We start from the raw sequence: 14394 nt of genomic DNA on the forward strand, positions 1-14394 counted from the left end.
AGTCGTGACATCTGGGAAAATTAAAACCACGTTATATAACCTAGAGATAGTTTATTTTTAAAACCCTGAAGTAAGAGTATTAATAAATGAGTAGCCAATCTATTCTGGGTTTATTTACTAAAAATCTTAGGATCCCACGTTATTTCTGGAATTACTTTATATCATTACCGACGATTTCTGCAAGCATGTAGGTTATATTCTTTGTATCGGATACATATAAATAGGTAATTAAATACGTACGTCTACCTATAAGAGAACATAGTTTCAATACTTACCGAAATTGATAGGACTAGGTATGTCTAATTACTAAAATTACTTATTGTGATGGGTGGACTAAATTTACTTAATGCTATTTAATTAAATTTTATTGCACAAATTGAAAAAGTGATCAGTGGGTAAAAGCATTCCCTGCAACTCAAACCACATTTGTTTCGACCACATTCGAAATAGTTTCGAAAATAGAATGTTTTATCATTGCTCGAAATAAAGCTTTTTGGAGAATCATTTGTTTATTAAAACTTACCATATTTGAATTTGATACAAATTGAATCAGTTCCTTTTATGTATGTATTGATAGATTTGAAATTGTCATTGCTTCTTATTTTAATTTCTATATTTGTATTAGGTTTCAGTTGATTGGATTATTAATTGAGGTAGGAATTTTAAAAGCTTTCGTCCGGGGGTTCGCCTGCATAATTACCCAAGGGTACTTTTTTCGAAATGAAAAGTACAATAGATACTTAATTATTTGACTGCGTAATTTCAAGAAAGTTATGTAGATAAAACATGAAGAGGTGACAAACAACGAACCTTGTTCAATTTCGCTGTATTTGGAATTTATAATATGATCAAACAGTGAAAACTAATCCATTAATGGATTTATTCAATGGATTTGAGTAAATTCAGCTCCTTGGAGTTATTAATTTTTTTTTGGAAAATTTGTCGACGTTATTTTGGTTCTGTACAGTACTTAGACCACAAAACGAGAACGAATTACTAACTGCTTATGACTAAGTAGTATAAAAATATCCGGTCATATCAGCAACCATAACTTCACGCCCCCAATGCTCTGTACAAAGTGGTGTCAGTCCTGTAACCCGACACCTTCCTTTTGTAAGGGACCTGGCCCTGGTGGACAAGTTGTCCAGTCTCCACAATACCTTCACTAATGTGGACGTCACTATACAGCTAAATGCGCAAATTTCGGTAGCAAGTGTGGTGCACGGCGATTAGTCATTGGACGCTTGTGGTGACCATGCAATCTTTGTACGATTTTATGGAAGATGAGTGTCCTTGGTATTACTTCGATAGCTCTTACAAGATTCTGCTGGGCGTCTGTCTCTTTCTTTTTGGTGAGTTGTTCAAAGTCTAAGTGATTTGTTATCAAGATTTGAGATTTGAATTAGTGAATAGGTTGGTTTGTTTAGCGGTTTCAAATTCGAAGTACCTAACTTGGCACATGGATTTCAATTCAATTTCAATAAATCGTTGATGACTACGCTTTATGTCGGTTTACTTTATAACAGGTGTATTCGGGGTGCTGATAAACGGCTGGCTTTTTGCCACGTTCATCCACAGCCACCTACTCATTTTCAAGAGCCACATTCTAGTTCTCAATCTTTGCTCCGCTTCACTCGGCAGGAATCTATTAGGGTTCCCATTTTCTGGGGCCTCTGCTATAGCAAAGAGGTAAATCTATTTTACAATAATGAATTAGTAAATAATATAATTATGTATATCTAATCTGAAAATCGAATTTTACATGCTAGTTCTTATGCTGTATTTATTCTATTTGTATTGTGTTGACAAATTTTATCTACAACATTAACATGTAGGTATATAAAAAATCTTAAATATAATTAAATGTGAAATATTTGACTGTGTTCTAGATGGTTATTCGGAACTGCGTGCTGTCAGCTCTTTGGTTTTCTCAATCAATTCTTTGGTGTCTTTCAAATGATCGCAATCCTCGCTTTAGTATTGGAAAGATATATTCAAGCAAAGTTCTACAGACATGGTAAGATACTGATTTAACTCCTATACAATCATCATCACATTAAAGTATACAAAATCATGAATATTATATACCAATGAATAAACTAGAAAAATACTGAGCGCAAACTCATAAGGTAACTTCACTACCCGTTGACTGAAAATCTATATCCTTTTGATTTTATGATTATAAGTACATAATGCATTAATTTATGTTTCATAACACAATACATTGTTTTAGAAACATTGCTCTATCTACGGGTCTATTGGATTTTGACTGGAGCATGTTGGATAATTTCATTAGTTTTTGCTATTCCACCCCTTTTCGGATATGGGGTGTATTCTTGTGACGCTACAGGAACGATTTGCTCCCTACAGTGGCCTTCTTTATATTCAGGACCAAAACAAATTGGTTTCTGCTTACCTTATGTCGTTATCTGTGGAGTAGTACCAGTTGTAGCAATGTAAGTTCTTTTAAATATGCAATATTCTGATAAATATAGAAATGTATGGTTAAGGTCTTCATAATTTGCAGATTCTATTATATGGGCAAGGCACTAAGACTAGAACAGATATTTTATCGAAATGAAGTACAAAGAGAGCAGAAACGTCTTACAAGGGTACGATATTTTGATTTACTTATCTACTCCTACGGTTTTTTTCAAAATAATCTAAAGGAATCCTCTGATGTGTTTTTAATTGATCGTTATGTTGTTATTTTACAGAGCACCCACGCATTGACTGTGACTACTTTAGCTTTTTGGATTCCGTCGGCAGTTCTCACTGGCTGGCAGTGGGTTTCTCTGTTGATTTATGGATATCGACCTCATGTACCACCGGTTCTTGCTTTAATCGCACCTATTGCTTCAGAGGTAAAAATTATGCATGACATCTAAAGAATCGATGTCGCTGTATTTTCTTTCTACACATGTCATTCAATAAACCAAGTTCATAATAAATTTGGTCATCATAATTTCACGAATATGTTGATCATGCAGAATATTATATCAGGTATTTGATTTAAGTTTCTCGACTTGATCACTTCTATATTTATAATCTTGTAAAGTACAAAACGAAGAGAGATTATTTATTTTTATTTCTAAGTAGATTAGGTAGTTTCGTATCGTTATCTTTCTTTTATATTATTTTGAATGAATAAAACTTATTCTTCAACATTTTCAGGCAGCAACAAGCATACCAGTTCTCTGTTACTTGGTATCCGACGAGAGGCTCCGGGCCGCGTTGCTGGGTCGGATGCGCAAGAATTACTCACTTCTTCCTCCGAAGACAGCCTTGCGGTATAACAGAGCTTAGCACAATAGGAATAGCTTCAGTGGTTCATTATTATGAGGGTCGGCAGCATGTCGCTGCTTTAAGAAGAGCATGCAAAAGATCCTGGCGCAACGAGGTCTGACGAAGATGTAGACGGTGTTTTTGAAATGTGTCCTAAATAAAAATAAAATTTTAAGATTTTAACTTGTTTCAATTATTCATAAGTCATAGAATTATCATAATTCTTAATTAAAAAGTTAAATAAAGCTAGGTATAAAATGAAAACCTACATGAAAACCTGAAAACGACCGTTTTCGATTATAAGATCGTCATTGACTCCTAAAAGAATGATTCAACAATAAATTGCAATAAGCAATACTGCCCGAGGAGCTAAAGCTATGCATTTTCACGTATTATACTTTTAGTATGATTCAAAAAGGATTGATTTTAAAAAGAGAAATAAATTGATCTTATACTTTTATTAATTCAATAAATGGTAATATCTTTCTATTTTAGCGATGTTCATCCTTTTGTAATGAATTGTGTACTGCGCAATTGCAATTGCAGCGATCGTTATTGCAGGGTCCTGGAAGTGGGAGGGCATCACCTAGGTAGCTATAAACATCGTATACATTGTTAGTGTCTGAGTCGATAGAGCTAGGCCCAGCCCGGAAATAGCCCAGACTTTATTGATCGACGTCACATCCTCTACATATAATTTCAAAAGTTTGTTCCCGTGTTGTAAATTCACAACGTATGCTCATCAGCCCTTAAAACCCGTGTTCATTTGTTACTTTTCTTTCAGACGTGTTGGCATTGTTTAGAATAATAGAAAGTACTAGAGCGTGAAGGAGATGGTTAGGTCTATTCAGACTGCAATCTGAGATGTTTAACAGCGAACGAAGCTGAGTGACTAGGGCGAGTGCATCCAGGCAGGTGCGCGGTACGCAGGCGCGTGCATCTGCAACCGGGACCTCCGTTGTATTTCATTCCCAAGGCAATTCCAGTTCAAACACCATTCCTGCCTCTTTGTGGACATGGCTAGTTTTCTTATCACGCCCTTTCTGAGCCCCGACACAGTTAATATTGCAAACTGCTCTTGGATAAAAGTTTTTGATAACGATGAACGTAATTATTATCATCAAGGGCTTGTGGTCACAGGTAAGATTTTATTTTTAATTTTTGATACGTTTAAAAATATGCGTAAAGCTTTTTGCTCTTATCTTATTGAACATCAACAATAACATATATTTCATACTTATCTGATCATACTTGAATGTGGAATATGCGAATTATTAATGTAGGTAATTTTGCGAATTTGATATACTTGATTCGTCGATTAACTTAAATGTTTTATGTCCCCGATTGGATTATTTTAATATATATCTATTATATATATCTATTATGTATTTCAGGTGTCTTATCAGAAATCTTTCTACTTTGGTTGAATTTGACTCTAATGTGTACTCTGCTGTGGAAAGATGTGAACTACAGACATTTCGCACTTTTTACCGGCACGGCGTGTTTGCGCAGGTTGTCATGGGGGTTGATTAGTCTACCCACATTCCGGCATTTAGACAGGTGATTATGCATATTTAATTTATTTGTATAGATACTTACTTACGATTTTTAACAACACGACAAAAAATATTCAATATCTTTGTGAAAATTTTTGAGAATTTTGTTTTCTACATTAACACTAGGTGCTGCAAGATCGAACTAGCTTCTGATGGGTGATATCGTTTTGTTATGTGTTACACACTTCTGCCTTCAGATTGCAGAAAGCAAAAGGAAACATTAAATATGGATTAAATATCTTCTTACAATGACACAATCTCCATATCCCTTTTCTACTAATAAATACTTAGATACTGTCCTACTAATACATATAAATGTTTGTCAAGCTTTTACGCAAAACCTACTGAGCGGATTTGGATGACATTTGAAAAAAGGGTTGAATATAATCTAGATAAGCTTACATTTTGTCTCGATATTCTCACGGAAGCGAAGTTAATAATGACATGATTATAAAATAGCGTGTTCCGTTTCAGAATTACGAAGTCAAACCTGTTGCCCTGTGTTACGTTCGCGCAGCATGATTGCTTTTTCTCAGTTCTGGAGCTCGAAGGACTAACCCACGTGTGCATTGATAGATATGTGATGGCTCGCTACGCCGCTAACAGTAATTAACACCACTAATTAGTATTCATAATACTTACTTAAACTTTCTTCCTTAATTCGATAGAAGCTGATGATCTATGAACAAAATAAAAACCTTGAAATAAAGAACATACATAATCAAATCACAAAAATATTGTACAGGCGACGCCATGTAAAATTTACAATTTTTAACGCTCTTGAATTTTCGTTATCTTTGCTACTCGACTGGCGTAATGGTAATAATGAGTCTAATCGTATCAAAGGCGGCAATTAGTTATAGTCATAATTATTACAAATTATTTGTTGTTTTCAGAATGGCGTATGGATAAGCCATTTAGTTATTTATACATGGTCAGTACTTTGATGTTCGCTTTGGTCTACACATTCATACCGAGTTTCCGCTACGGCGGTTCCTTCAACTACGACTTATCATGCACCACCTGTGGCGTCAATATGTTACTGCCCAATAACTACCAGCGATTCATCGTTTTAACGCTGTTCTTCATGAGAAGCGTCAAGCCGGTGTTGGTGATGTAAGTAACTATTTACGTAAAGAGCAAAGAATTGTTACACTGTTTGTTCTTATATGTATTTCTTTGAGATATACTCGTAACTTCAGCTAGCACTGGCCGGGACAGTGTTGACTTATGATTGATCCAATAGTCTCTTCTTCCTCTTATACTTATATAACAAATGATTAGACATCACGAGTGGAATGAAAAGAAATAATCCTTCGATCAATCAGTGATCTAGAATAATGAATTAAAAAGCTATTAATGGTAAATAGTCCAACGATTTCAGATTCATATAATTACTTTCAGGACGAGTTCTCTAGCCAGGGCTTACTACTTGGACAGTAATGTATGCACTGACCCTGAAGCTGAACAACGAAAGAGATTCACTCGGGTAGGTGTTATAAATATGAGTAATTTACTTAAATTCTATACTACCTTAACTCTGCTAAACTACATTTTCATCACGCATACGCTTTTTCGACGAGTACGAGTCTTATGAGGCGAATTTAATAATTTTTTGTAATACCCGATTCGTCACCAACATAAAATAATGTTCTATTTATTGGTATTTCAGAACTTGATAATATTAACAGCCGTTACTCTGCTAAGTTGGCTACCGCTCGGCGTCATTAGGGGATACGTTATTTTTGGACAGCTGTTTTATGATAAACGATACATTATCGACTCAATGGCAGGGTTCGGCGAGACAATAAATTCTGCAATGTTCCTTTATTGGGTAAGGAAGTGCTTACTTATCAAACCCATGGTAGCTTGAGAACTTGGTAAAAAAGAAATGTTTTTTAATAATTTAATTAACATTTACAGGCCTCACCTGTTTTTATGGCTATCACGGCAATGTTGGTTGACAAAAACATTCGTTACAATATGATCAATCTCTTCGCATCTGCTAAATTGGCTGCTGAAATTGCCAACCAAGAGGACGAAAAAACAGAAAAGGAAAGGACAAATGAAATTGAAAAACCGAAGGAAAAGAAATCGCAGTAAATCAACATTTATTGAATACTTGTAAACTCAAGTTTATTTATCGCGCTCACGCTCTGTAGGAGCAAATATTAACAATATGAATGTAAAATTGTGTTTTATGTAGAAAGCTGACATAATTATTATTGCAGAATAAACATTTGGTAATGAGAAACCAAAGTTCCATTTGTCATCAACGAATATAATGTAACATTCGTAGAATGGAACATTTGAAGAACTGGAAGCGTCTTTGTGACATACTTAATTTATAGTGTTTAGATGATCTCAAAAATGAGACAAATAGAGATTTTTGGGTTTTTGTGCCACTTATATCCAAATTGTTTGTAGTGGTAAAAATGTGGTAGTTTATATGGAGGAGATTTTTTTAGAAAATCTTGACTAGTTTCCTTCCTCTGATAATTTTGCAATTCTGTAATATTCTGAGAGTACTTATCGTTTGTAATATCAAAACAGATTAATAGGTAAGTATAGAATAAAAGGATGAAGAAACATATGTAGACTTGCAAAATGAGTGTACGCGACAAGTTAACATTTTGTACCTAGTTGGGTGTAATTCTCAACTTACATAAAAATACATGATAAGCTATACATTGTAATTCTCTCCTCTATACAAAATATCCTACAAAACCAGGAAAGTGCTGTCGATTGTATATTATGTTAGCAAATAGATTAACTATGACACATTGATTTGCTTATTGCTTCTGTATTTTAGGGTATTTTTGTTTGACGTTTCCTTCTATTTGAGCATATTTTATGCTTCTAAAGGTAAACAGCAAGTCCCGCAGCCCTTGTATGCCTACAACTTGGCCCTGAATGGATCTTTTTTCCCTTTTCGAAGAGCACTAGGTAGTAGTGTCTAGCATAGCATGTTGATTTACTGTAATAAAATCCACCACGTAGGAGGTTGTGTCCGCAATATCGTAGACAATTATCACACATCTTCCTCTTGACAGGGTATTTTATAAACCCAAACAAATTTTGAAATTAGATTTTAAGGTACAAAGTCTGAACGCTGGATAAATCAGATATTTTTGATAATACTGGAGTTTGGCTAAATTTTAGACGCTTGAAGGTATACGGTAGTGGGACAGTTGCAACAAACCCTGAAGGAAAAACATCGACTTTCTAATTTTCATCACGTTCTTGTAGTCGTGTCATATCAATGTTACCTATCTATTTATATGTAAATTGGTGTTGTATGAATGTGAATAAACCTCGAAAATATAATTTCTTGTTTTAATGTAATTGCGCTTTAGTAATACTGCTGTCAGTAGTTCATCTGCTCACCCTGCATTCATGGTATATCGAGCCCACATAGGACCGAAGACGTGTGACCAGCCAAGATCATAGATTTAAAATATAGGTAGGTACTACTGTTGTTTAGATCGTCGGATTGTTTATTAGAACAAGTAGGATAGAAACGAGGTATATCACGGAAAGGTTCATCAAAGCAATCATGAGTTTCAGTGTAACTTTCATTCCGGATTAGGTACTGTTGTCCTATTATGATAGAAGACCGAGGCTAACATTTTAAATAAATACACGAAAGGTGTAGTTTCAATTCCAATATTTTTAATATTTAGTATACGCGTAATAACATCAATGTACAGCCGCATCAGATGCGTAAGAGTTCAACAATATAATAAAAGAGACATAGATTTGTACGAAGATATTAGCGATTCAGCACAGTCATTGTATAATGATATAGTATATACAATGTTTATCTACATCAGTCCAAGTATTTACATAATTAGATTAGATATAATCTACAGTTTTAATATAATCCCAGCAAAAAAAACATGTAAAAAATATACTACTGAACACAACGTGGAATATATTTACATCTAATTAACTGTAAAATTAAAGAGGATGTTTAATATGAAATGAAAAATATGTACTAATTATTATTCCTACAAAATCACATAGCATTAGATTATACTTTAGATAGATAGTTACGTTTGGACACTTTGGACCTCAAACGATCTACCTTTGATTGGTCCACATTAAGGCCATTAATAGAAAACCATACATTAATACAATACGCGCAATTTAATTATCAAGAAGTATTTTTATACACGATTGGTGTTGCAGTCGTAATAATATAAATATGGCACTTCATGAAAACAGTGTACAAAACTAGATTAGTGCGGCAAATGTAAATCACACAAATACCAAAATCACTTTAAATAACTTAGTTACCTATATGTTACAATAGAAATATCTTCATGTACAATAATTTAGCCCGACGAAATACTGCTCAAGAAGTGCGACAATATTCAAAGTCCGGTAGAGATAGTTCAATCTATAAATGCACACTCTTCCAATAGATTTCCTATATTTCTTCGTAAATGCAATGGAGGGACGTGCATTTTTACATTAAACAAAACAAGTCACAATAGGTTTGCATAGTATTTTATATAGATCAATATTTATAATATACTTACCTTAACTTATAAATATCTTATTTTTGAATATTTTTTGTAGTTCTTAGGGTAAAGTAGGACCATCGGCACTTTCCTTTAAAACTAGCCAATTGCACCATTTATCACTAACAATTGTATCTATATGCAACCTCACTTTCTTTGGAATGAGTTTGATGAATATCATCACAGAGTTCGCATTCACACTCCACATGATTATTTACAAGACCGCAACTATTATTTTCATTAATATAAAAATTATCTTCATCTATTATTGTTATATTTTTTACCCTGTTACTATATGTGTCCGACTCAAGGGAGAGACTCGGCGATGTTGAGGGACTGTTGAGTATAATGACCGGGTACTCTGCAGTCCCTCGGAATTCCTTTTGCTAAATTTGTTCCAAGGTTGTGTCGTCGGCCCATCTGTTATTCCGCCGTTCAATGCAGGGGACGAAGAACAGGATAATCCCGCTCAATGCGATAGTGCCCCCAGCTAGGTAGAATCCTGGAGCGTATGACTGAGTGGTATCGAACAGCCAACCTGAAATTCTTATGATTCTTAAAAATCCGTTACGTAACCACGTTTTTTAAACTTAAAAGAAAGCTTCCAAGCAGACAGGTGCGGATGGGACTTTCTTTTATATAATGTATTGATAATTTTTATTATTTTTTAGACTATTTCAAATAATAAATTTCAAGTTTCAAGTAATAAAAATGATATGATTATTATGTGAAGTCTTAATCTTAAAAATAATCTAAACTTTCATTCTTAACGCGGTAAAGGAATTTTATTTTCTATGAATAATTTATTTTTGATATTTTATCATAAGCAACTAATATACAAACGGAATAAAAATACCTGCAAGTGGTGGACCAATAAGTGATGATATGCCTTGGAACAGTAATAAAAGGCCGAATGCGTTGGTGAGTTTCTCCAAACCAAGCAGATCGACCAATACCACGGAAGTGAGACCGACGTATGCACCAATAGTGAATCCAAAAACTGTCGAGTATATTGCCAAGCCCCAGAACTCCCAGCACGCCATTGATAAAGCAGTGCCTACAACAAAGATTTCCAGTTAGGTCATATATTTCACATAGGATAAGATAATGGAAGTACTATAAAAATAATACTTACTTATGCCAGCTATGGCTAGGCATGAATTATATGCTGTTAATCTATTGACCCATGGCTTATCACTTATATATCCTAGAAAAATTCGTCCAATTAAATTTGCTGCTCCAATTATTGAAATCAAGTAAGCGGAATTTGACACACCCAGTTTCTCACTCATGGGTACTATGTAGACGAATGGAATATAAAAACCAATGCTGGTTAAGAAATTCGATAATGAGAAAAGAATAAAAATAGGATCTACAAGCAGTGAAAAATCAAGCATTTTAGACAATGCTTTCTTGAATTCAGCAGAACATGGTAACCAATCGCAGTGGCAGACGATTTTCTCTTGTTCAATATTTGGCAAAGAAGTGTATATCTGCCTTTCAGGAGATGCAGCCCTGTATTTTGTTAAACTGCTCATACTTCCTTGGTATAATACATCAGGTCTCTCCATGATGCCGCTACCGTATTTTCTAGGTTTATGTTCCGGTGGTTTATTAAGGGCTGGTTGGGAAAGTGTTAGTCTCGCTGTGTCAGTGTCTTTGCTATTACCGTTACTTCTTTTTATATTTTCAGAACTTTGGGATCTTATCAACGGCGTATTGTTTGATTGTGGAAGCATAGGGTCGGTTGCTGGGGTTGGGCGTCGTTCAGGTACAGGCCGAAACATCATGCCTAGTGGAACACAGTTTAGAATGAAGGCGCCAATGATTCCCATAGCTCCTCTCCATCCGTATGTTTCGATAAGAGCTTCAGTGATTGGGGGAAAAAGAAAAGTCCCTAGGCCAGATCCGCAAACCGCTATACCTGGAAGGGAATTTTTTAAAATTAATGTAATCTAGTTATAATCGAGTCGAGACCTCTAATAAGCAATGGGGCTCAAAAGTGTTTAATTGATATTGTTTTAATAGAATGACTACATACCAGTAGCGAGACTTCTTTTCTTATCGAACCAGACTGTAACGCTGACGATTGCGGGCAGATAGATGAGGCCGAAGCCGAAGCCGGTGAAGATTCCGATGGTGATGATGAGGGTGACCACGTTGCTAGCAAAGGCAGAGATGGCCACGAACGAAGCTGCCAGTATCGCCCCGGAGATCGTTACCACACGGCAACCCCAACGATTTACGAAGGAGCTTGAAATGGGCCCTGAAATGTTTTTGAATAAAATGATCAGCTGATCATCATCATAACATCTGTAGAATGTGAAGGTAAGTGAAATTTATTAGACAATTAAGTACTCAATAACATAAAATTAACATTCTGTTAACATTTTTCAGGTTCTATGGTAATTAATTGATAATTTTGATGTAATTTAACTAATGAATATGTGATATAGTTTAGTTAACTATAAATCCACAAATTAAACTGTTTTAAGCAATGTTGATACAACTCAGAGATGCTGTAATCCGAACTGTCTCAAACAATATAAATTATGCACACATGCGAGATGTTCCTTCCCAACAACGGAATTATAACTTGACAATTCAATAATAAGTTACCTGAACAGAGAGTCATCCCTACAAGGACGGAGACAATCCACGCGGTCTTGCCCTTTCCTTCTCCGAAGTAGGTCAGGAACTCTTTGTAGAATATGCCGAACGAATAGGTCATGCCATCGGCTGCAAAGAATGAAAAATATCGTTAATAACATAGGTTAATTGTGTTGATTACGAAATATAAGTAGGCACAGTCCTTTTTTGTTTATCTATGGTACGCATGTATTTGGATAATGTTTCCGTTTTGATCGACTGAAGCGACATTATTTTTAAAAAAGTTTTAGTACTTTAAATAAAGAAATAAGGCCCACAAAGATCTACCTTTCTATTTTATTATCTAGGTTGCGTTTGATAGGTGTTCTAGATTCATGTGACATCAATGTGCGGGAACATGTAAGAACAAAAGCTGTGGACGACAATAGCCCACACTCACTGTGTCAAAGACGTTTCCTATCATATTCAGCGATGGATGGTTATTTCCAATACATTGTTTTTTTTTTTCTAACAGTCTATGTTTTTGTATCAATTTAACTTCACAGTATAAAACTACGAATCGCAATTTTTATGCAGTTTTCACTGTTATTTAGACAATTTAATCTTGAAGGTTTATAGACTTCGTGAGAAGCCGGCCCAGGACGGTAGTATCAAATAAAAGAATCGTACATCATCAACATCGTGAAGATACTCTATTGAGTAGCATTGTATCCAATAAAGTGTATAGTAAAACAATGATAAAGAAGTTTGCTAGTCGATAAATTGAATGTGAATTGGCGAACTCACCATGACCTGGTTAAAATATTAATTATTCTCAAAATCAAATCATTTATTCAGAAATTAGGCCTTCACAGGCACTTTTTAACGTCATATTCTAAATTAAATGATGTTTACCAAAGCTACAAACTACTAGCATTTCGGAACGACCACTGCTGAGAAGAAATGCCGAAAGAAACTCATTCAAACTGTGTTGGTCCCTATTATACCAGAAGGGCTTATCATTTTTTAAATATAAATTTATGTATAATTTTTTATCAGTAATATAACAATGTAAGTACACAATAAAGTACATGGTCAAAAGGTATACTGAAACATATTATGATTGTGATCAAGTGCTGATGAAAGAAAAATATATATACTCTCAAGAATGCTCTTGCCATTTCGTCTCAATATGAAACGAGCAACATAAATTTTATCATTCCATTGAAGAAAATAGTACTTTGCTGGTTAGAAATTGTTCGAACACGATTATAAATGAAAAAAATTGGTTTATACATTTTCTAGTAGCAAAAGTTTTCTATTAGTGATGATGACCTGAGAAATGGTGTAATTAATTGTAAACGAGTTAACATTTCCAAGGAAGTCATTATAGTTAATGTGTTTTTATATCTCGCATTTAACTCAACAATAATGAGAATATAAGGGTTTACCTATCTATTAGGTAGTTATCTAAATTTTTCATAGATATAACTAGTGAGCAAATGGAAGTAGGATTTTATTTCTGATGAAATAATACTATTGCACCGATTTATTAGCTAACGAATGTATTATAGTGAACTCAATTTCTCTCATTTATCTTTTCACGTAAAAAGCTTTTCAGCGTCGAGGTTGTAGCAAGATTTAACGGTTGATTACATTACTTTCTTTGACTCGTTTTCCACTCGTTACTGACATAAGCCGATCAGTCTCTGGTCGTAAGGATGTGTTTCCTGTGTAGTTAATACGCGATAAGAAGTACGTAAGTAATTATGCTATTTCATGTCATATTATTCTACCAGTGTTAGGTACGAGTATAGCAAACAGCAAAAATCTTTAAGTAGATTTTGCGTGTGAGTAATGTAGGTACATACCTACTAATGTACATTTCGTGTATGTATGTATATGTTTTATAGATAAATGAATGAATATGAAATTTTTCTGTTTTTGTATAAAGCCATTTATAGCCTAGAAAGTAAGTAGATTTTTCAAACAATGTAAAAAAAGCTTGATTGAAACTATTTCATCTTGTTAATGAGTGTTCGCAACTACTATAAAGACATGATCGTTAAAAGAGCACGAGTGGCATTAATAGTTCGCGATTATATACACTCGTAAAGTATTCGGATAATTATAGAAAGCTAGGCGGCACGTGGCCGATTTTAAATATGAACTCGATGAGAATTGCGAGTCATCGCGTGGGTGAATCTTGTTATTTTAATCATATTTTTTTCGTATCGTGTAGTTTTAATTTCGTTAAAATTCATTAACAAAAAAAAATATATTTAATCTGTGCAAAAATAAACTATACCTACCCTAATGTATACTAAGTGGGTGCTCAGTAACCGAAGTAAATCAAATTCACGAAGCTGCGATATAACTGAGCGCGAGAGAACTTCTCTGATATAACTTATGATTGTGAAAGTTCTGGGGATAATCTG

General features: G+C 34.4%; 3 protein-coding genes across 6 annotated transcripts in view; 2 read left to right on the forward strand and 1 right to left on the reverse strand.

Annotated features, from left to right (window-relative positions):
* The first annotated feature begins 1137 nt into the window (after positions 1-1137).
* On the forward strand, positions 1138-3483 carry LOC128671758 (visual pigment-like receptor peropsin). The gene is made up of 7 exons (XM_053748504.2): positions 1138-1352; positions 1527-1689; positions 1890-2017; positions 2234-2456; positions 2528-2612; positions 2718-2864; positions 3175-3483. The coding sequence occupies exons 1-7, from the start codon at positions 1256-1258 to the stop codon at positions 3304-3306; spliced, it is 975 nt and encodes a 324-aa protein (XP_053604479.1). The 5' UTR covers positions 1138-1255; the 3' UTR covers positions 3307-3483.
* A 480-nt stretch (positions 3484-3963) lies between these two features.
* Positions 3964-8150, forward strand: LOC128671751 (uncharacterized). Its single transcript, XM_053748491.2, has 7 exons — positions 3964-4425; positions 4680-4845; positions 5316-5446; positions 5738-5957; positions 6246-6330; positions 6514-6675; positions 6765-8150. The coding sequence occupies exons 1-7, from the start codon at positions 4302-4304 to the stop codon at positions 6942-6944; spliced, it is 1068 nt and encodes a 355-aa protein (XP_053604466.1). The 5' UTR covers positions 3964-4301; the 3' UTR covers positions 6945-8150.
* Positions 8151-8493: 343 nt separating this feature from the next.
* Positions 8494-14394, reverse strand: part of Mct1 (Monocarboxylate transporter 1) — a 31564-nt gene continuing 25663 nt past the window's right edge. For all 4 annotated transcript variants that reach the window (XM_053748321.2, XM_064436358.1, XM_053748314.1 and 1 more), the window contains 5 exons: positions 11987-12106; positions 11409-11633; positions 10503-11291; positions 10224-10424; positions 8494-9905 (listed from right to left, as the gene is read on the reverse strand). In XM_053748321.2, coding sequence (XP_053604296.1) covers positions 9754-9905; positions 10224-10424; positions 10503-11291; positions 11409-11633; positions 11987-12106 — 1487 coding nt within the window. In that variant the 3' untranslated portion in view covers positions 8494-9753. The remainder of the gene's footprint in view (positions 9906-10223; positions 10425-10502; positions 11292-11408; positions 11634-11986; positions 12107-14394) is intronic.

The sequence above is a fragment of the Plodia interpunctella genome, chromosome 1 (genome assembly GCF_027563975.2).
Source record: "Plodia interpunctella isolate USDA-ARS_2022_Savannah chromosome 1, ilPloInte3.2, whole genome shotgun sequence".
NCBI lineage: Eukaryota > Metazoa > Arthropoda > Insecta > Lepidoptera > Pyralidae > Plodia > Plodia interpunctella.